The sequence below is a fragment of the Chelonia mydas genome, chromosome 1, assembly GCF_015237465.2.
Source record: "Chelonia mydas isolate rCheMyd1 chromosome 1, rCheMyd1.pri.v2, whole genome shotgun sequence".
NCBI lineage: Eukaryota > Metazoa > Chordata > Testudines > Cheloniidae > Chelonia > Chelonia mydas.
In genome coordinates this window covers 232,440,633-232,464,573 of record NC_057849.1, presented here as the reverse complement: position 1 = coordinate 232,464,573, position 23,941 = coordinate 232,440,633, and the positions used below count along the sequence as shown (strand labels likewise).

At 45.2% G+C, this 23,941-nt stretch overlaps 1 protein-coding gene across 1 annotated transcript in view; it reads left to right on the top strand.

Moving 5' to 3' along the window:
* Positions 1–4,049, top strand: part of SLCO1B3 (solute carrier organic anion transporter family member 1B3) — a 51,756-nt gene extending 47,707 nt beyond the window's left edge. The window contains exons 15-16 of the mRNA XM_037915937.2: positions 175–292; positions 1,484–4,049. Coding sequence (XP_037771865.1) covers positions 175–292; positions 1,484–1,700 — 335 coding nt within the window. The 3' untranslated portion in view covers positions 1,701–4,049. The remainder of the gene's footprint in view (positions 1–174; positions 293–1,483) is intronic.
* The last annotated feature ends 19,892 nt before the right edge of the window (positions 4,050–23,941 follow it).

Here is a 23,941-nt window from a genome sequence, read left to right as displayed (position 1 = left end):
GATCCTGTCCAATTTGTATAAAGGGAAGAAGCGGCTCCCTATAGCCCACTGCCCACCAGAGTACCACTGCAGGACAGGGCAGGGTTGGAGCTTAGTATGAAAATGCTATTATATTTTCTAAAGTCGTGCCTCATAATATGACATAGTGATATATTTTTGAATGTTTTATTGCAGCCGGAATTCCAGCCCCCATTTATTTTGGTGCATTAATAGACAGGACATGCTTGAAATGGGGAAGCGGAAGCTGTGGGCAGCGAGGAGCTTGTAGGATATATGATTCTGATGCATACAGGTAAGTTAAATCAAAACACAGAGTGGTCGTGAGTTTCTTTTCTGCATCAGGACTCTAAATTATTTGATGCTCCGGCCCCGGTCATCTAATGTTGGCTTCACCTTCATATAGGTCAGTACAGGATCTCAAATGTCAAGAAATCTTCACATTAACTACTCTTGGGGCCAAATACTAAAGTCTCTTCTCTGTTCTTTATACAGGCCTTACTCGTTCAGGCAAGTTTCAGAGTAGCAGCCATGTTAGTCTGTATTCGCAAAAAGAAAAGGAGTACTAGTGGCACTTTAGAGACTAACCAATTTATTTGAGCATAAGCTTTCGTGAGCTACCGCTCACTTCATCGGTTGCATCCACTGCATGCATCCGATGAAGTGAGCTGTAGCTCACGAAAGCTTATGCTCAAATAAATTGGTTAGTCTCTAAGGTGCCACTAGTACTCCTTTTCTTCATTCAGGCAAAACTCTCATTGACATCAATGACTGAGTCTTTCCTGAATAGTGGATATACTTTCTACACTTTGGACCAGCTCAGAAATCCATAGTCATCATGTGATTCACAAGCAGGAATAGAAAAGACATCCAAATTCACAGTGCCTACCATGCACATTGGGAAGACTGCCAATTTTGCTTTATTGGCCATGTTTAATGTGTGAACAAATGAAAAATAAAAGCTATTGGGCAGCTGAGGAGATGGTAGCGAAATGCTTTTTAAGCACAACCAAAAAATATCTGCCTGAAGAATACTCAAAGCAACTGTTTTTTTTTCACATTTGTTTTATTTCATGCAACTCTTGATGGCCACACATCTGTGGAGGATTTTTATTTATATGCAGAGTAGCCAGGACTAAGGAGCCCATGACACATACAGGCGCTGCAGGAATTCTGGCCCCAGAAGCTCCTACAAATTCAGCAGGAGTAGAGGAGAAATGATTGATTATTACTGTACACATATTTTCAAAGGCATAAAATCATAGTGTAAACAAACAGTGAAAATGTCCACTTTATAGCACCATTCACAAGGTCGCTTTAGATTTTGTCTCCTTAACTATTGTATTAAAGAGCTCAGGGACTACTGTGCATTTTTGATTTTTGTACCATTCCTGAAAAGATCCATTTATAAGTAATGTTAGTACTTGCAGTTCTTTTGAAGTTTGTTTATATTAGGAGAACTGCCTTTTGTCTTCTCCCTTCACAGGTATACCTACCTTGGCCTAGTAGCAGGCTTCAGACTACCATCCTACTTCTTAGCTTTCCTGTTTTATACAATGGTGAAGAAACAGTACCAAGCAAGGGGTCCCAAATCCACAGAAAATGGAGGCCAAGAAAGCGTTCCTATGAACAAAGAAGCTAACTCAAAGAGCAGTGAATATTTATCAGGTTCTTCTGATGTGGAAAAAGAATCATGTATTTAGAAAAACCACTTACGTCCATGTTGCATGAATCAGGACAGCATCTTTTAAAATCAACTTTCAGAATGTCCTGAATAAAACAATAACACTGCTCAGAATGAAAAACCAGAATGAACACATAGTCAATGACAAGGGCAGTTAGGTGCACATATGATTTATATTTAACTACCTTATATGAACCTGCTTATCAATGACACACACAACAAATTCCATTAATTAACTAATGAGGGAAAATCCTGTTTGGCATTGTTAATTGCAACTGTTTGTAATTTTTAAATGGCTTGAATGTGGTTTCTGGCACAGTAACTGCATTCCAAATACTACACTGGAAGGTCCCAGTCCTGCCCACAGATCCACCTGTACTGAGTCCCACTGAAGTCAAAAGGACTTGCATAATTGCAAGGGTCTGCACAGTACAGTAAGAAGCTAGTGTAGTTTTCTGAACTCTGGCCTGCTAGGGAATAGCTAGGTGGAAGGCTCAAACCCTCTTTTCCCCCTGCGTCCTCAGGGACACTCAACTTGAAAAATCATATTTCCAACTGAAAATGTTGTGCTTACGAACGTTGTAAGGAGAGCTGGTTATCAAATGGAATTTCTGTTCCATCAGAAACTCCAGCATTTCAAGTTTTGCTTTCATCCTGAATTGGAACAAAAAGTTGAAATTTCAAGATTTTTACTGTGAAATGAAAATTTCAAAATATTTTGTTTAGGAAACATCAAAACAACCTTATCGAAACATTTGGTTTTGACATAATTACAACTTTTATGTCATATTACATTATCATTTATAATATATATGTCATAATATTTTTACTTTTATATTATATTGCTTTTATAAATGATAATATGATATAAACTTGAACCAATAAAGTCAAAATAAAACATTTCGACCCTACTGAAACAAAACATGTTAACTTTATCAAAATGAAATATTTCCACCTTATCAAAACAAATCATTTCATTAATTTCCTGTTGAAAATGTTGATGAAATCAATATGTTCCTACAAAATGTTTCAATTTCATTGAATCAGCATTTTCCAAACTGTTCTATTGGAAAATTTTCAACTGGCTCTAGTTGTAAGAAGCACCTAAGTTTGCTGTAAATGAAATAACTGAAAAAAATCAATTATTTTTCTTTACTTTGTAGATTTTGACAGTACTCTGTGTATACTCAGTTTCACTGTTCCTCTGCCTAAAAGGAGCTATCTAGACATCCACAGGAAAGCAGCAAAACTTGAATAATTTATTTTTAAAGAATGCAAAAAAACTCTCCACAACAAACCAGGATCTATGCTTTCAAGATTTAATTTCCAAAACTAGCAGTTAAAAAAAAAAAAAAGGCGGTTTTCAAAAGCACCTCTGAGGAAGTCAGTGGAACTTGTCCTCCTAACTTACGTGGTTTTGGAAAATCCCACCCCATTGCAAAAGCATTCAAATTCAAAGTTTACCACAATTTTACTAATATTAAAGCCAAAAAAAGACCAGCTTCTGATACTCTTCATACTGTTTTGTATTAGCTTATTCCAAATTTATCACATTACTTTCAATGAGACTACCCATGAAGTAAATTATGGGGCACTGATTTAGGTGTCTAAATATGGACTTAGGAGTCTAATTGTAGGCACCTAATTTTGAAATCGTGACTGATTCATCCATCATATCTTTAAGTACATTGATAATTATTTTATTATTTTTCTTTTTAAAAGAAAGTTTAAAATGAAGATTATTAAGTGATTTCAAAGTTATAGCATTTTATAAAAATTAGACTAAATTCTTTACTAAGTTGATCAGTGAAATGTTTTCAGCTTTGTAGTGACTCTATGTTTTCAACGCAAAACCCAGACATTTTAGGCTATTTTATTCTGAAGCTGACCTCTGTTACTGTGCCATATAACAGCCAGTAGAGGGCACTCAAAGAATAATAATATTAACTACCTGACTTTTGGAGCCCAAATCTATCATGTTTGTCATATGCCAAATCCTAATCCTCATTGTTTTTAGGAAAGTTGAGCTCTAGATTCCTTTGAGACAGTCTATAATATCTGTTTCAAAACCATTGCTAAACCTAAACAATATCCTGGACTAGAGGCTTCCTTTTGATCAGCATATTTAAAATACTGTTGAAGTAGCTTTTCATCATGGTATTGGATTCAATCCTTAGGTTTCATAGCTGTTTTAGACATCAAGTGCCTGAAACTTCCCTACAATTAGGGTGTTGCTTGAATACGGATCACAGCACGGGAGTCCAAGACTTGACACTGAAACATAAAATAACCTTTTCCTTTCCATTTGTCTAATTTTTGGACACATGAATGCAATAAAACAAAACTGTAAAGAAATTACTAATGTTATTACCACACACAATTCTATATTAGCATATGTGTAATCCACACACCTTCTGGGTGTGTGGTGGTCTATCCCCTCTAATGGTACCGAGACCACTTAGAGATGAATGACTCTACTCTACAGCCTTAGTTAAGAGCCATATGGCTTTTAGCTCATGCAGTTGAGGCTCATGCATTTAGCTCTGGAGATCCCAGATTCGATCCTGATGACCAGGGTCTGTCAGCATTACATATATTATTACCAAAGGGTCCATTTACTGGATGTTTTTCTTGAAATGGTCATCAGTGAAATAGTTAACAAAGTTGCTTATACCAATCATCTTTAGGTTTCAGAGTTACCCGCTCATTGAGAAGATGGGTGTAACTTCAGCGCCCTTGTGGCCAAGATGGAGTCTGCTCTGCAGGCAGCTCTGGCCAAGAGAAGGTGCATGCAGGAATGCAGCAGGGAAAGTCCATTTCACCCCAGGAACACCTGTTCCAAACCCCCCAAAGTGAACACACACACACCGGAATGTGTACAATGCATACAGTGAATATAGGAAAGGAAAATATTTACTTACAGAGGGATGAAAGGAGAAAAACAACAGGGGGAAAGATAAGGAGAGCGGTAAAACAGGGTTGCATTCAACACAGGGCCCCACAGGCCCAGTGGTAGCACAGCCTGAAAGGGCAGACACCAAGCAATGTGTCTGCACACAGAGTTCAGGAGTCCTGGGCAAAGTTCCAGTCCAGTGGTGAGTCTTGGGTGCTCCTGGTCATCTTTGGCGCCAGTAAACTTTCCCCAACAAATCCCTCCAGTGCCCTCTTCTGCTGCTCTCTGCAAAGCTACACAGAGCGACAACCTCTCCAGTTAACTAGGTACAGCCTCCCTCCTTATTCCCAATGCAAAGTCACAAGCCCCAATACTCACGGCCCCATATAGCTCTAGGGTGACCAGGCAGCAAATGTGAAAAATCGGGACGGGGTGGGGGTTAATAGGAGCCTATATAAGAAAAAGACCCCAAAATCGGGACTGTCCCTATAAAATCGGGACATCTGGTCACCCTCTACAGCTCTGGGCAGCAGTGATACTGGGTCCAGCTTCAGTTTGTCCTTCCCGGGTAATTCCTCCCTGGCACAATGCTCCCCTGGCTCCTGTCTCGGGGTGTCCCTGATCGGCTGCTCTGTCCCTCCCAGGCTTCAGGCAGGTTCTCAGCTGCTTCACTCTGAGGTCTTGCTTGCTGCAGCCCTTCTGTCTGGAGCTCCTGACACACACACCTGTCACTCTCCCCTCTTTCTGTTGTCCCCCCCCCAACAGAACTTCCTCCTTCTGGAACAATAAGTACTCCCCCCTCCCTCAGGAAAAAGATTTAAAGGGGCCATGCTTTCTAAACCCCAAAGGAGTTACACAGGGCAGGACACACCTCTCAGAGAGAGGTATAGTTTCAGGCTGTCTGCAGGACTCAGGAAGACAATACTACACTGTTAACACTTAAAGGTATTTCAGTGCCTAGAAATGCAAATAGCCACCTAGTGGGATTTTCAATGAGTTAAGCCCCTAGTTGCCTTTGAAAATCCCACTAGACAACTGCCAGTACTAGAAACCCATTGTTATTTTAAATAAAAGGCTAGAGCCTGAAGAACAGTGTTACTGCAATGGATGGATTCTGAGGAAAATATGTCACGAGCAGACTCAGAGTACAGAGGACCAGGATATTAGCCGCTTCCAGGAATAAAGGGTCATAATAAAGTGTGTTGTGCAAGACCTATTGATCTGTTCAGAAATTGCAGTATTGCCTGCTATAATAATCTTAATTATAATAATACCTCAGGGAAACAGCGGGAGAATTTTTCAATTGAAGTGAGATTTATTTGTGGCTATAGGGCAAGGGGGATGACACACTGCATTTAACTAGGCTATTTCCTTGCTGTTTTCTCAGCAACCCACGTTTTGATTGATCCAGATGTGTCAGTAAGAAGACCTCTGGAAGCTGAATGGATGAGCCATCTCACCTATCTGTAAAACCCTAGAGTTAATTCTTTGTTTGTTTTGGGGGACAGTGGTAATTCTTTGGACTTGCATGGCTGACATTAATATTGCCCAATGTATTATTTATTAATGTAAGTTAGGGGATAACCTGTTCCCAGTGGTGACTCGTGGTCAAATTTTTAGGTGAGAAGCTACAATCCAAAAACCACAACCCATGAAAAGATGCATTCGATGCTACATTTAAAATGCACTGGTCTCAAACAAATGGGATAGAAACCCATGGGGAGCAGGAAGGAAGAAAGAAAATTGTGCCAAGTGACTCAACCCCACTGATGAAAGGGATTTGGAGTGTTGCAGGTTTCAGAGGCTGTGACCCTCTGCAGTCAGGGGTACGTGGGCAGCTACCTACAGGGAAGGATGCCCCCTTGTGCACAGAGAGACAAGCCAGCACATTCTCCCTTCCTTCTTTCCAACAGTTCCGCTTTGGGCAGCATGGTTCCAGAGGGAGTCAGGCTCCCGTTGGCAAGGCCTCCATGTGGCTGCACAGCAACTCAGCATGTTACCAACTTGGTTTTCTTCTGTCTTGTCTAGGGGAGAACTGTAGTAGCAGTGGAGGAATCTGTGGTGAGGCAAAGCAAACACGTTTCACTGGCTTCCTCTTGGCCCACTCTGACTACACAGCACTGCAGCCTGTACTGCTGCTACATTTGTGCTGGGAAGTGGGGAAATGGATATTAATGAATTTCAACTGCCTTTTACATTTATTTACTTTGGCTGCAATATTCAAAACTTGGGTGCCCCGAAAGAGGCATGTAAATCCATTTTAGGCACCTGATAAACATGGCCTGATTTTTTTTCAGAGGGGCTGGTCTCCCATATTTCCCCAGTTGCTTAGCCCTTTTGAAAACCAAGCCACTCTTATTCAGATGCCTCACTTTTGGCATCCCAGTTTGAAAATGCTTGCCTTTACAAAAAAGGGCTTCATGGTCAGGGTTAAAATTAGCTGAACTTGAAGTTGCCATGACATTTTATCAGGCAAACATTGCAGAGAGAGGGAGGTTTACCTGTCACCCTCATAAAAGCCTCTAGAAACCTAAATCATTATAAGGAGACCACTGGACTCACTTTGCTTTGGCCCAAACCAGTACATCCGGGGTTAATTGGAGAAGATACCCTTCCTAGCAATTTGAGTAATTGCGAAAAGGACTAATAATAGCCTAGACTTTCCTAACCAAGCCGTAAGTTTGTAAGCAATAGATAAAAATCTGAACATCAGAGAAGACAGAGAAAACCAAGGAAAGGTTAAGTGCTCAGAACCAAAAGCAAAACAAAAGAGAAGAAGTCGCAAAAGTACTATAGCACCATGGTTGAGAGAAAGAAAGAAAGATACTGTAACAAAGGATAGCTAGAAACAATAACAAATCGGGTTGCCAACCCTCCAGGATTGACCAGAAGTCTCCAGGAATTAAAGATTAATCTTTAATTAAATATTGTCATGGAACAAAACATCCAGGAATATGTCCAACCAAAATTGACAACCCTAATAACAATTAGTATAAGTTTAGAAGGGCCAAAAGAAAATTAATAGTCAAACACTATGAACTGAGCCAGAAAATGTATTATGTCTGTGATTTAGCGAGAAAAGAGATTATCATGAAGAGTGTCTTCCCTAAATTTCTAAGCCTAAAGCCAGGTCTACCCTAGGAAATTAGGTCAGTTTAATTACGTCAGTCAGGGGTGTGAAAAATCCACAGTTAAACCGACCTAGCCCCTGGTGTTGACAGAGTGCTGTCTACAGGAGGGCTTCGCCCGGCAATATCTCTACTGCCTGTCGTGGAGATGGAGTGCCCATGCTGATGGGACAAGCCCTCCCATTGGCATGGGTATTGTCTTCATTGAAGTGCTACTGTGGCTGAAGCATTTTAAGTGCAGACCTGCTTGAAGAGAGGCTGGAATATATCTATGTAACCCTTCTGCCCGTCAGAGTTGGCAGCAACAAGGGCCGGGTTCAATATCTAGGGGATCCATTCCAATAACACAATGCAAACTGGCTCGAGCCCCCAACCAGTGACCTGGGACAAATATATACCACCCCTGCTGGGCGCCTCCAAGAGGCAATACTTCCCCTCTCGCAAGCACATAGTCTGAGTGTAGCAAAAAGCCTTTTAATAACAGAGAGAAACAATGTAGCATTATGTTGGGGAAACACCATCAACAGGATTCATAACACAACCCATGAGCAAAAAAACCCACCCCAAGCAAATTGGGGCATGTCCTTTCCCTTTGGTTCTTGAGTCCAGCAACCCCAAAGTCCCAAAAGTCCAATGACCCAAAAGTCTCTGTCCCTGGTCAGGGCAGCCCCAGAGTTCGAAAGTTTATCTGCAGAGCTTTACCTCCCAACCTGGGTGGAGATGGGGGCGGGGGTAAGAGGCACCTTACATGATCTGAAGCTGACCGCCCCACAGCTCCATAGGGCTCCGCTCCGCTCTGCCAGCCGCCCCACGAACTGCTTTGCTCTGCGGCCCACAAGCAGCTCCCGCCATCTCATGAACTGCTCCACCAGCTGGTCCACAAACTGCTCCGCGTCCCACCAGCAGCTCCCGCCATCCTATGAACTGCTCCACCAGCCTGTCCACAAGGCACTCCAGCCATCCCACAAACTGCTCCACAATATATCTTCAGGCTCCCCCACTACTTAACACAACACTCAGTGATTTCAGCTCTTAGTCAGTTCAGCTCTTTAGTGAATCCAGCTTGTAGTAGGGGAGCCTCAGTGCTGGTGCAGTAGTAGCCCAAAGTGAGCTCAGCAGCCTGTAACTAGACTTCTAATGAAATCAAAATTAGCTCTGATATTCTACAGTGGAAAAAGGAGGAAGTACAATTAGCATGTAAAACCCTCACCAAGGGACCCATGCCACCAAGTATTAATACTTGTCCCAAGCCTCTCTCAATTCACACAGTTTTGGAACCCATGACCCTTGCCTAGCGAGTGCTACTAAGTTGAAGGTGAGTCCCTCCATCATAACAAAAGGCCAAGTACAGTTCCAAGCACAGTTCCCATAATCAGGGTAATAACAATTTATTCTTCCTGCCCCAATAACAGAGACACTGGGGATCCCACAGCAGCCAAAGTGACCATTTGGGCAGCTATGGCCTCATTCTAGGCGGGGTGGGTGTGCCTATGCAAATGAGATCGGCCCCTGCAGTTCTTTTCCACAACTTGCCACACCTCACCACCAGATGTCAGGGCGGAGCTCATCCTGACACTGCTTACATCTATTTATATACTGTATCTCTGAAGACAATTTAGAAGTACTCCCAGCATTGGGGAGGAGGGAGGGGGAAGGACATATCAAACACCCAAATGTCAGATTTACTTGACATGTGGACCTGGTACACTGACCAGAGAAAAAGTACCTGAGCTGCAAGCCACGTCTGACAGAACAGCTAGACCTATGAAGATGCAACGAATTGTTTGGTGAAGCAGTCAAGGTTGACATGGCTGAATCAAAACAAGGCATGAGGAAGCAGGATGAAAATTCAGCTAGTAAGTGGCCCATTCATCTGCTGTGGAACCTTAGTCTGTCCGTTCAGAACCACCTATGAGCAGACAGTTTCTACTCAAGTGGAGATCTAAGTGCATATATGACATTTGATACAATCTAAAGCCAATATGTAACCTGGCAGTTTTAGTCATATTGATAGAGACTTTCAGCCAGTGTAAATCAATGTAGCTTCATGGACTTTAATGGAGCTATACTGATTTACACAAACTGAGGATCAGGCCCATTTTGCCTCCCTTGACACAGAGTAAAAGATTACCTGTAGTTTTAAAAAATGTATAAAATGAGAACTGGCTTTCTGGCAAAATGAGTTGCAGACAGACCCTTGTCCCTATATTATCATTACTTGCTTTTTTTTAACCGTTAATAAAATACTTGTTTGAATTTTATACATTAATTCCCTAAGGCAGTGTGAAATATTCACAAGTATATATGAACCTCCCAGTTTGATTTTTGTGGGACTACCCTCTGTGACACACTGTAACACCCTGTAACTCAAGTTTCACCACTTGTATATGGTCATATGTTGTACAAAGTATGCCTTGTGAGGTATTATTTGAATAGTCATAATCTGCTGAACATCATTGTAAAAAGTGTGTTTCAACTTTGTATATGGAGTTAGAAGGTTTGTTATTGAAACATGTGATTCTGGGGAACACCCATAGACTAGCTCCTCAGAGAAAACAAAGGACTGCAAACAAAGACATGTCATCTCATATGTCACATACACAGAAAGTGTGAGCAAGAAAATATGTACAATTCACCTGACAGACACTTTGAATCTCACATACACCACAGAGTGATTGTTTGGACACCAGCGGGGTGTACTTACCAAACAGAGTAGGAGAGTATAAAATAAGGGACAATGGCTTCCTTGTTAACTGTCCTCCCCCACCTCTACTCACGGGGCAAGATGGTTTGAAAGACAACGAAGCATCATTGACCTAGAGAAGTGGTCCCAGGCTGTAAGGAGATCCAGCCTGTGAATTAAGAACTGTGAACTGCCTGCAGCATCTGGTGGGGTGAGAAAGTTGCTTGCTTCAAGTCTTGCCTAGTTTGGCAAAGTTTAGGAATTAGATTGTGGTTCTATATTTTCTTTCTTTTGTAACCAATTCTGTCTTTTATACCTTAAACACTTGTAGTTACTTAAAATCGATCTTTCTTTAGTTAATAAACTTGTTTTATTCTTCTAGCTAAACCAGTGTGTTTTGGTTGAAGCGTTTGTGGGAACCTCTACTCACGTTAACGAAGTTGGTGTATAAACATTACCCTTTGTTGGAATATTGAACTTTATATGAGCTTGGGCTGCACAAAGAGTGAACTGGGCAGTACAAGCTGCATATTTCTTGAGGTGCAAGTCTGAGACTACAGAACTGGCTAGGGCTGCTCTGTGTGTAGTTCATGAGTGGCTGGGAGAGCATTCATGTAACTTCAGCTGGATGTGATTTTGCATGCTGAGAGAGAATGAGCCAGGCCTAGTTTGTTCTCACAGCCCTGGTCTACACTAGGACTTTAGGTCGAATTTAGCAGCGTTAAATCGATGTAAACCCGTACCTGTCCACACGATGAAGCCATTTATTTCGACTTAAAGGGCTCTTAAAATCGATTTCCTTACTCCACCCCTGACAAGTGGATTAGCGCTTAAATCGGCCTTGCCGGCTCGAATTTGGGGTACTGTGGACACAATTCGACGGTATTGGCCTCCGGGAGCTATCCCAGAGTGCTCCATTTTGACCGCTCTGGACAGCACTCTCAACTCAGATGCACTGGCCAGGTAGACAGGAAAAGAACCGCGAACTTTTGAATCTCATTTCCTGTTTGGCCAGCGTGGCAAGCTGCAGGTGACCATGCAGAGCTCATCAGTAGAGGTGACCATGATGGAGTCCCAGAATCGCAAAAGAGCTCCAGCATGGACCGAACGGGAGGTACGGGATCTGATCGCTGTATGGGGAGAGGAATCCGTGCTATCAGAACTCCGTTCCAGTTTTCGAAATGCCAAAACCTTTGTCAAAATCTCCCAGGGCATGAAGGACAGAGGCCATAACAGGGACCCGAAGCAGTGCCGCGTGAAACTGAAGGAGCTGAGGCAAGCCTACCAGAAAACCAGAGAGGCGAACGGCCGCTCCGGGTCAGAGCCCCAAACATGCCGCTTCTATGATGAGCTGCATGCCATTTTAGGGGGTTCAGCCACCACTACCCCAGCCGTGTTGTTTGACTCCTTCAATGGAGATGGAGGCAATATGGAAGCAGGTTTTGGGGACGAAGAAGATGAGGAGGAGGAGGAGGTTGTAGATAGCTCACAGCAAGCAAGCGGAGAAACCGGTTTTCCCGACAGCCAGGAACTGTTTCTCACCCTGGACCTGGAGCCAGTACCCCCCGAACCCACCCAAGGCTGCCTCCTGGACCCAGCAGGCGGAGAAGGGACCTCCGGTGAGTGTACCTTTTAAAATACTATACATGGTGTAAAAGCAAGTATGTGAAAGGATTACTTTGCCCTGGCATTCGCGGCTCTCCTGGATATACTCCCAAAGCCTTTGCAAAAGGTTTCTGGGGAGGGCAGACTTATTGCGTCCTTCATGGTAGGACACTTTACCACTCCAGGCCAGTAACACGTACTCGGGAATCATTGTACAACAAAGCATTGCAGTGTATGTTTGCTGGCGTTCAAGCAACATCCGTTCTTTATCTCTCTGTGTTATCCTCAGGAGAGTGAGATATAATCCATGGTCACCTGGTTGAAATAGGGTGCTTTTCTTCAGGGGACACTCAGAGGAGCCCATTCCTGCTGGGCTGTTTGCCTGCGGCTGAACAGAAATGTTCCCCGCTGTTAGCCACAGGGAGGGGGGAGGGTTGAGGGGGTAGCCACGCGGTGGGGGGAGGCAAAATGCGACCTTGTAACGAAAGCACATGTGCTATGTATGTAATGTTAACAGCAAGGTTTACCCTGAAAGAGTGTAGCCAGTGTTTTATAAAATGTGTCTTTTTAAATACCGCTGTCCCTTTTTTTTTCTCCACCAGCTGCATGTGTTTCAGCGATCACAGGATCTTCTCCTTCCCAGAGGCTAGTGAAGATTAGAAAGAAAAAAAAACGCACTCGAGATGAAATGTTCTCCGAGCTGATGCTGTCCTCCCACACTGACAGAGCACAGACGAATGCGGGGAGGCAAATAATGTCAGACTGCAGGAAAGCACAAAATGACCGGGAGGAGAGGTGGCGGGCTGAAGAGAGTAAGTGGCGGGCTGAAGAGAGGGCTGAAGCTCGAATGTGGCGGCAGCGTGATGAGAGGAGGCAGGATTCAATGCTGAGGCTGCTGGAGGACCAAACCAGTATGCTCCAGTGGATGGTTGAGCTGCAGCAAAGGCAGCTGGAGAACAGACTGCCACTACAGCCCCTGTGTAACCAACCGCCCTCCTCCCCAAGTTCCATAGCCTCCACACCCAGACGCCCAAGAACGCGGTGGGGGGCCTCCGGCCAACCAGCCACTCCACCACAGAGGATTGCCCAAAAAAAAGAAGGCTGTCATTCAATAAATTTTAAAGTTGTAAACTTTTAAAGTGCTGTGTGGCATTTTCCTTCCCTCCTCCACCACCCCTCCTGGGCTACCTTGGTAGTCATCCCCCTGTTTGTGTGATGAATGAATGAAGAATGCATGAATGTGAAGCAACAATGACTTTATTGCCTCTGCAAGCGGTGATCGAAGGGAGGAGGGGAGGGTGGTTAGCTTACAGGGAAGTAGAGTGAACCAAGGGGCGGGGGGTTTCATCAAGGAGAAACAAACAGAACTTTCACACCATAGCCTGGCCAGTCACGAAACTGGTTTTCAAAGCCTCTCTGATGCGTACTGCGCCCTCCTGTGCTCTTCTAACCGCCCTGGTGTCTGGCTGCGCGAAACCAGCAGCCAGGCGATTTGCCTCAACCTCCCACCCCGCCATAAACATCTCCCCCTTACTCTCACAGATATTGTGGAGCACACAGCAAGCAGTAATAACAGTGGGAACATTGGTTTCGCTGAGGTCTAAGCGAGTCAGTAAACTGCGCCAGCGCGCCTTTAAACATCCAAATGCACATTCTACCACCATTCTGCACTTGCTCAGCCTGTAGTTGAACAGCTCCTGACTACTGTCCAGGCTGCCTGTGTATGGCTTCATGAGCCATGGCATTAAGGGGTAGGCTGGGTCCCCAAGGATACATATAGGCATTTCAACATCCCCAACAGTTATTTTCTGGTCTGGGAATAAAGTCCCTTCTTGCAGCTTTTGAAACAGACCAGAGTTCCTGAAGATGCGAGCGTCATGTACCTTTCCCGGCCATCCCACGTTGATGTTGGTGAAACGTCCCTTGTGATCCACCAGAGCTTGCAGCACTATTGAAAAGTACCCCTTGCGGTTTATGTACTCGCCGGCTTGGTGCTCCGGTGCCAAGATAGGGATATGGGTTCCGTCTATGGCCCCACCACAGTTAGGGAATCCCATTGCAGCAAAGCCATCCACTATGACCTGCACATTTCCCAGGGTCACTACCCTTGATATCAGCAGATCTTTGATTGCGTGGGCTACTTGCATCACAGCAGCCCCAACAGTAGATTTGCCCACTCCAAATTGATTCCCAACTGACCGGTAGCTGTCTGGCGTTGCAAGCTTCCACAGGGCTATCGCCACTCGCTTCTCAACTGTGAGGGCTGCTCTCATCTTGGTATTCATGCGCTTCAGGGAAAGCAAGTCACAGAGTTCCATGAAAGTGCCCTTACGCATGCGAAAGTTTCGCAGCCACTGGGAATCGTCCCAGACCTGCAACACTATGCGGTCCCACCAGTCTGTGCTTGGTTCCCGAGCCCAGAATCGGCGTTCCACAGCATGAACCTGCCCCATTAGCACCATGATGCATGCATTGGCAGGGCCCATGCTTTCAGAGAAATCTGTGTCCATGTCCTGATCACTCACGTGACCGCGCTGACGTCGCCTCCTCGCCCGGTAGCGCTTTGCCAGGTTCTGGTGCTGCATATACTGCTGGATAATGCGTGTGGTGTTTAATGTGCTCCTAATTGCCAAAGTGAGCTGAGCGGACTCCATGCTTGCCTTGGTATGGCGTCCGCACAGAAAAAAGGCGCGGAATGATTGTCTGCCGTTGCTCTGACGGAGGGAGGGGCGACTGACGACACGGCTTACAGGGTTGGCTTCAGGGAGCTAAAATCCACAAAGGGGGTGGCTTTAAATCAAGGAGTAGTTCAGGCAGGAGTTCATGGAGGGTTCCAATAAGAAATGGTGCACCTAAGTTACTGTTCTTATTGGAACAAGGAGGTTAGCGTGGCCTCTGATTGATACATGGCTAGATTTAGCTCGCTGCACCTTCTCTGTGAGTGACTGCAGTGTGACCTAGAGGAATGAGTCCCCTAGACAGGGGAAGAGGCAAATGAGTACAAAACAAATCTGGTCTATTTCTTGTTTCGATCCACTCCATCTATCTTTTACATCTTTGGCTGGCAGCAGACGGTGCAGAAGGACTGTATGCCATCCACATCTCATGGCTGCTCGGCAGAAGATGGTACAGTACGACTGCTAGCCATCCTCATCTCTTGCCTGCCTGGCAGAAGATGGTGCAATATGACTGCTAGCCATCCTCATCTCTTGCCTGCCTGGCAGAAGATGGTACAATACGATTGCTAGCCATCGTCATCTCTTGCCTGCCCGGCAGAAGACGGTACAATACGACTGCTAGCAATCCGTATTGCCTGCCTGATCACCATAAGACGGTTCAATAGGACTGACTGCAGGACTAAAGAGAATGACCTGGTCAAGTCACCAAAAATTTAGTCCCTGCGCCCATGTCTGCCCAGGCGCTCCCAGCCGACGTGGCCAGGAGCACCTCAGACACGACGAGGACGGGTAACAGTCATACTGCACCGTCTACTGCCAGAAGGCAATGGGTTGCTGCTACTGTGTAGCAATGCCGTACCGCGTCTTCCAGCACCCAGGAGACATACGGTGACGGTTAGCTGAGCGGGCTCCATGCTTGCGGTGGTATGGCATCCGCACAGGTAACTCAGGAAAAAAGGCGCGAATCGATTGTCTGCCCTTGCCTTCATGGAGGGAGGGAGGGAACGGGGGCCGGACAATATGTACCCAGAACCACCCGCGACAATGTTTTAGCCCAATCAGAGTGCTCCATTGTGACTGCTCTGGACAGCACTCTCAACTCAGATGAACGATTATTTGCCGTTGCTCTGACGCAGGGAGGGGCGACTGACGACACGGCTTACAGGGTTGACTTCACGGAGGGTTCCAATAAGAAATGGTGCACCTAAGTTATTGTTCTTATTGGAACAAGGAGGTTAGCCTGGCCTCTGATTGATACATGGCTAGATTTAGCTCGCTGCACCTTCTCTGTGAGTGACTGCAGTGTGACCTAGAGGAATGAGTCCCCTAGACAGGGGAAGAGGCAAATGAGTACAAAACAAATCCGGTTTATTTCTTGTTTTGATCCACTCCATCTATCTTTTACATCTTTGGCTGGCAGCAGACGGTGCAGAAGGACTGCATGCCATCCACATCTCATGGCTGCTCGGCAGAAGACGGTACAATAGGACTGCTAAGCAATCCATATTGCCTGCCTGCTCACCATAAGACGGTTCAATAGGACTGACTGCCGGACTTAAGAGAATGACCTGGTCAAGTCACTAAAAATTTAGTCCCTGCGCCCATGTCTGCCCAGGCGCTCCTGATCGACCTCACACAGGCGACCAGGAGCACCTCGGACATGACGAGGATGGCTACCAGTCGTACTGTACCGTCTGCTGCCAGAAGGCAATGGGTTGCTGCTACTGTGTAGCAATGCCATACCGCGTCTTCCAGCACCCAGGAGACATACGGTGACGGTTACCTGAGCGGGCTCCATGCTTGCGGTGGTATGGCGTCCGCACAGGTAACTCAGGAAAAAAGGCGCGAAACGATTGTCTGCCCTTGCTTTCACGGAGGGAGGGAGGGAAAGGGGGACTGACGATATGTACCCAGAACCACCCGCGACAATGTTTCAGCCCCATCAGGCATTGGGATCTCAACCCAGAATTCCAATGGGCAGCGGAGACTGCGGGAACTGTGGGATAGCTACCCACAGTGCAACGCTCCGGAAGTCGACTCTAGCCTCGGTACTGTGGAAGCACTCCGCCGAGTTAATGCACTTAATGCACTTCTGTGGGGACACACACACTCGAATATATAAAACCGATTTCTAAAAAACCGACTTCTATAAATTCGACCTTATTCAGTAGTGTAGACATACCCACAGTAAAGCAGCAGCACCCGGGGCTGAAGAACTAAAGTGACACAGTGATTAAACAGGCCTGAGGGTACCCTGGGGGAATATCACAGTCTCATGCATTAATACCTTGTTGGATCAGGACCAGATTCCTGCAACAGATGAAATTGTCACATGGTCTTTGCAGGCCAAGAGAAAATAGTCTGATAGAAACATATTTGCTAGGATCACTGCTGTTTTCTTTTATGGAAATAAGTAGTCCCATTCTCTGAGTTGGCCATTATTTTTCAAAAATACTTGGCCAAGGGTAGGTCATTATATTAATACTCATTTTGCTTGCTTTCCAGCGTGTCTTATTTACAAATGTGTTCAAAATTTGCAAGTATTCCCTTACATACTTTTTATAAATATTTTTATCAAAATGTAGCTTTAAATTATTCATACTAACTTTCCAAATTTTTCTTCCTGAGGACTGGTTTGAAAAGGGAGTTCAGCATCTCAGCCATTTTTGAGTCATCGCTAATTTCATCCCATAGTCATGAATTAATAGACTTATTTTAGCTCTAGAAATTTGTTTCCCCGATGTAGCTGTAAATACCTTCCTACACTCCATGACCCTAAAAGTTAACATGAGCTTGTTTTTATTTTAGCCCTCTCTTTTCTTTTCCCTGTAAGCAATAAATGACTCTGATGGTGAAATTCTCTCTTCATTGAAGTCAATAGGAGTTTGGTCTCCCTATTTCCAGTATTTGTCTTCTTTTCTCCTCAGATCTTTGAGCAAAAATGTGATGCCATATATCCTCAGTGGCAAATGAATGAAAACTGAGTGAGTAGCTCAGCAGTAGGACCCTAGTTGCAGGATTGCAGTCACAATGATTTGGAGGAGAAACTGGAAAGTGAATTAATGAACATTTCTGTTAAGACTAGGTTACTAAAAACTGTAGCAGATAATGGGAAACCCTAAATTTCACATTGGGAGATTGACAAGCATGAGTCCCGAGTAGATTTAACTTGGATACATTTTTAAATTGTAAACTCCTTAGGGTAAGTACAATTTTTATTTGTTTGCCTTGTACAGCTCTAAGCACATCATTGATTCACAATACACAAATAATATCCTTAAAGTTAGGGTGCCCAGGGGCCCCACTTTTAAAGGGACAGTTCTGTATTTAAGACCACCTACAGGTGTCCCGACTTTTTCTTAAAAACGGGCAAATTGTCCAGTATTTTCTGTCTCATCAGTACAGGCAGGTCCTCCTGCTGGCCAGATCCCTTCAGATCCCCAGCAGTGAGTGGGGGGTGTCCAGTGGCCGACAATGGGGGTGGGTGTGCAAGGCTGGTGGTGCGGTGAAGATGCAGTGCGTGGGGCCAGCCGGTCTCCCTGCTGGTCAGTCAGTGCAGTCCCCACTGTGTGCCAGCTCTCGGCCATCCTCGCCCCCCGTCCAGTTTCCAGCTGGCACTGGCTGCGTGTTGTGAGCTGTGGTGGTTGGTGAGTGCGGGAAGGTGCCAGGTGGCGGCCGGCTGCGTGTCACCTCTGCTGCCCACCTATCGACCCTTTATGTGCTTCCCCTCTGGCTGGCCTCTCCCAGCTTTGCCCCTTCACATACACACCCAGCCCTGCTGCTCCTTCATATCAACCCCGGCTGGGTGCACTCACTCCCAGTCCTGTGCGGAGACCCAGCCCCTGGTCGGAGCGCTCAGCTCACCAGCAGCCTGACCGGCAGACTCCTTCCCTCCCCCACTGCCTCTGGCTGGGCTGGCACCCAGGGAAAGACCCTCTGGCCCCAGGGCATTGGCCAGGAGGAGTCAAGCCCTACATTTTCCAAAGCCCTGCACAGCACTTGCATGGGGACGCCTCTCCACCCCTCAGCGAAGCTCTGGAGTGGCTGGAGGGGGAGTGATCTCCAGCCTGTTCATGCCCCAAACCTACAGGCTCCACAGCAGCCCCTGGGGCAGGGGCTTTGCACCCTATTCCCCCTTTCCCCACTGCCCCGCCCTGGGTCCTGCCCTCTGGGAGCGCGGGGCTGCTCCGTCTCCTAGGCACCCTCCCCTGCTGAGCCACTTCTCTGGCCAGCTTTGCTGAAGCCCCTTCAGTCAGGTTCCCTGGGCCTTGGTGCACAGTGCATCCTTAGGGCTTAACCCCTTCCTGCCTGCACTGGAGCCGGGGGATAGGAGGTGGCTGGGTTATGTCGGTGGCCAGTGGCAGCCTGGAGGTGTTAGCTGCCTTTCGACACTGTGCGGGTCGGGAGGGGCAAGCTGCTTCCATCCACATGGGGGTGATGGTGATGTTGAGGGGGAAGAGATGAGCTCTGCAAGGCCAGGTCATCCCTTTTCCCGCTCCTCTTTCCCTGCGGCTAGAACAAACTATGGCCCGGATCTGGCCCCTCAGGGCTTTGGATCCGGCCCGCAGGATTGCCACCCCTGTGGAGCCATGGGCCCTGCGCAGCTGCCAGAAACGGCCGGCACCATGTCCTTGCGGCCCCTAGGAGGGGGGGGGTAGAGGGCTCTGTGCCCTGGTGTTGCCTGTGGGTACCTCCTCCTGAGCTTCTCCATAGCGGCACGGCACCACTGCCACCCCAGAGCTACTCCAGGTAAGCGGTGCTGGGCCGGAGCCCACACCCCGAACCTCTCCTGCACCCCAACCCCAACCTCTCTACCCTGAGCCCCCTGCCTCAGCCCCACACCGCTCCTGCACCCCAACCCCCTGCCTTGATCCCCCTCCTGCACCCTGAACCCCTGCCCTGAGCCCCCTGCCGCACCCCACACCCCTCCTGCTCTCCCACCCCAGGCCCTGAGCCCCCTCCCGCACTCCGCATCCCAACCCCATGCCCCAGACCTACATGCATGGCCCTGCATGTAATTTCCCCACCCAGATGTGGCCCTCGGGCCAAGAAGTTTGCCCACCCCTGGGGTAGAAGCAGCTCCCATCCCTTCCCCCCCACACCGTGCCGACAGGCTGCTACTGGCCACATACTGGTGTGAACCCTGGCAGAAATCTGGGGAAGGGAGCATATGACCCCCCATGTGTTGCCTCAGGAAGATGCGGTGCCAGGTACCAGGAGAGGTGGGTCCATCCTGGGGGCCCAGCCAGGAATGGAGGGTGGAGAGCGCCAGGCCGGGTGTGTGTGTGTGGGGGGGGTCGGGTCAATTGGTCACCCCCCATGTGTGAGAGGTATATGGGAGTGTGTGTGTGTCATCCCTCTCCATGGGGGGAGTATGTGTTTGTCACCCCTCCCCTTGTGAACCCTAAAGCCTTAAAGATAAGAAGGTGAATAAAAAGAATTCAACTGAGCAGTATTTCTTTTTCACAGGGGCTCAGTCAACTTGATGTTAATTTGAATGTTTGTACAATTGTTTGTCATTGAACTCACTTGAATACGAGTAATTTTACCAGGTGTCCCATATTCAGCATAGGGAAATATAGTCACTCTATTCAAAGTACTTCTGGTCCTCCATGGTGGCATGTCAGTTTTGGATGGGGTAAGGGTGACCTCTCAACCCTGTGTTAGATTGTCACTGTTAGTTAGTTTTCAGTTCTTTGTTTGCCAGGCTTCTTTAACAAGGTCAAACAAATCTATGCAATTTTCCACAGAGGAGCAGTCTTCTCCAGCCTTGTTACCTGTCTAGGGATTTGCATTAATTGCCTCCTAATTATTTTAGTTCCTGCAGGAAACTCCCCCATGGAGCCAAAATACAATCCCTAGTCCACAAAGCTATATAGTCAACATTTATAATGTTGATAAAACAGTCTTTGAATATTCCATGTGTCCATAATATCTCTTACAGGATTTTCAAAAGCACTTAAGTGATTTAGGAGCACAAGTCCCAGAGCTTTTTGATGTATTTGCTCCTAACTACATTTAAATAGTTTTTAAAATCCCAACCAATTTGTCTAACTGACAGACTTGCAACAGTTTCCAAATCTGAGAGGTGCTAAGTAAAGCTGGGTGAAGTGTTTTGGAGGAATAGTTTATATGTTGAAAAATGCAGTTTTTGAGTCAACTGACACCAAATTGAAGTTAAATTTGGCAAATAGTTTCTTCAGGGACAAAAAGAAAAATAAAAAATTCAAAAAAGTTTTGACATTTTCAAAATGAAATATTTTAACTTTTCATTTTGAAATGAGGTTTCATTTAAAAATTTAGCTAAATATATTGTGACAGTCTTACCCCATGTTCACCAATTTTACAAGACTATGCTGAATTTTGTACAAAGCATACTGTGTAAGGTATAATTTGAAAACTCATGATTTGCTGATCATTATTGTCCTGGTAAAATATGTGTGGCAACATTGTACATAAAGTTATGAGATTCCACTGTATAATATTATCAAGTCATGTGCTGGAGGGCTGTCACAAACAAGTTCCGCAGAGACAAAAGGCTAACCAATGCCTCAGCCAGGTGTCAATGAGATCAAATGGAACATCACCAGATTAAGTGGCCACTCTTCATCATGAGATAGGGTGTGGGCAAAAAAATCTAAATTTTGACAAAGGAACAGCTTGAGGTTTCAGTCCATACAGACTTTTTGTCTCCTGAACCTCAGTTGGAGATGATTCTTGTGCAAGAGAAAGGACATAAGAGGAGAGAGCAGATGCCCAAAATCATATCTCCCTTGCTTTCTACCCACGGCATCATCAACCCCTGAAGAACAAAGGAAGCAGCACTGGCCTGGGGGAGAGACCCTGACTGAAAGAAGTTCAGGCAGTAAGATTGCTGAAACATGTGGTGAGAGAGATCTTTGCTTTGTATTTTCTTAGCTTGTTAAGTTAAGTGCATCACTTTTATTTCCTTTTAACCAATTCTGACCTGTACACCTCATTACTTGTCACTTAAAATCTATCTTCTGTAGTTAATAAATTTGTTTTCGTGTTTTATCTAAATCAGTGTTTCTCAACCTTTCCAGACTACTATACCCATTTCAGGAGTCTGATCTGCCTTGCGTACTACCTCACTTAAAAACTACTTGCTTACAAAATCAGACATAAGTGTCACAGCACACTATGACTGAAAAATTGCTTATTTCCTCATTTTTACCATATAATTATAAAATAAACCAATTGGAATATAAATATTATACTTACATTTCAGAGTATATTAAATAGAGCAGTATAAACAAATCCTTGTCTGTATGAAATTTTAGTTTGTACTGACTTTTCTAGTGCTTTTTTATGTAGCCTGTTATAAAATATGCAAATATCTGGATGAGTTGATGTATCCCCTGGTTGAGAACCACTGATCTTAACCAATGTGTTTGTATTGAAGTGTTTGGGAAACTCCATTTGGGATAACAAAGTTTGTGCATATCATTTGAAAATGAGGTAGGATCAGAGGCTAAAATAGGGAAAGAACAAGTTACAAATTTATTAGACAAGTTAGATGTCTTAAAGTCACCAGGGCTTGATGAGATACATCCTAGAATACTCAAGGAGCTGCCTGAGGAGGTATCTGAGACATTAATTCAAAAAATCATGGAAGGCGGGAGAGACTCCAGAGGACTTGAAAAGGGCAAATATAGTACCCATTTATAAAAAGGGAAATAAGGACAACTCGGAGAATTACAGACCAGTCAGTTTAACTTTGGTACCCTGAAAGATAATGGAGCAAATAAGTAAGCAATCAATTTGCAAATACCTAGAAGATAATAAGTAATAAGTAACAGTCAGAATAGATTTGTCAAGAATAAAGCATGTCAAACCAACTTCAAAGCTTTCTTTGACTGGGTGACAAGCCTTGTGGATGATGGGAGGAGGTAGATGTGATATATCTTGACTTTAGTAAGGCTTTTGATACTGTCTCGCAGGACCTTCTCATAAACAAACTAGGGACATAGAACCTTACATGGTGGGCGCATAACTGATTGGAGAACCATTCCCAGAGAGTAGTTATCAGTGGTTCACATTCAAGCTGGAAGGGCATATGAAGTGGAGTCTCACAGGGATCAGTTCTAGGTCCGATTCTGTTCAATATCTTCATGATTTAGATAATGGCATAGAGAGTACACTTATAAAGTTTGCAGATGATATCAAGCTGGGAGGCATTGCAAGTGCTTCGGAGGACAGGGTTAAAATTCAAAATGATCTGGACAAACTGGAGAAATGGTCTGAAGAAAATAGGATGAAATTCAGTAAGGACAAATGCAAAGTACTTCACTTAGGAAAGAACAATCAGTCGCACACATACAAAATGGGAAATGACTGCCTAGGAAGGAGTACTGCAGAAAGGAACCTGGGGGTTATATATAGCAGATCACAAGCTAAATATGAGTCCCTCCTGCCATGAGCCTCCTGCTCTAAATTTTATGCTCTAAGATCCCTGGCAGGTATCATGGTCCTGGGAAAGCTTTTTTTCCCCTCCCTACAGCATCCACCAACAATGCTGCAGCCTCATTGACTTCCCCCTTTTACTCCAGCCATTTTCTTCTCTTTATAGGAGATTGCCTGATTCCTCCCAGGTGGGGCTCATTCCTTACAGGGTTGGCTTAGCCCAGGCTCTCCAGCTCACAGGGGAAGACACCCTGTTACTTTTCTCTATATGGTCTACCCTATGCCAAATAAACTTGGCATTTATTTAAGGTGTGAAAACTGTGACTCTATGGGTTCCTATAGACAAGATACCTGACTTCTTAATTTATAATAGGTAATAACTAGTCTGAGCAACTCATTAAAGGTGTAAAGGATTGCAATTCCCTTGCCAAAAGGAATCTGCTCTTCTCAGTACACACACAAAACACTCTTTGGGGCAAAGATTATTTTCTTGCTCTATCTTTGTACAGCACCTAGCATAATGGGGTCTTGGTCCAAGACTGGGGATCATAGGTGCTACTATAATAAGAGGTGAACTGAAGAGACCTGCCAGGTACTCACATAGTTACACACATATTTTATAACCTTTAAAGCCACAGGTTCATTGAAAAAGATATCAGCTCATAGGTATGTTAAGGAAATCTCTATATTTGTTTTTATTTTTCACATGCAGCTGCTAGTATAAGTCATGCAAGGCTATTATGACCAATTTTAGAAGTCTATTAATTTGCAAGTGAACTCATTGGGATAATTGACCCCAAAAGGTGATTCTGTCAATCTATATATAGGATTAGAAACGAAGTGAGGCTA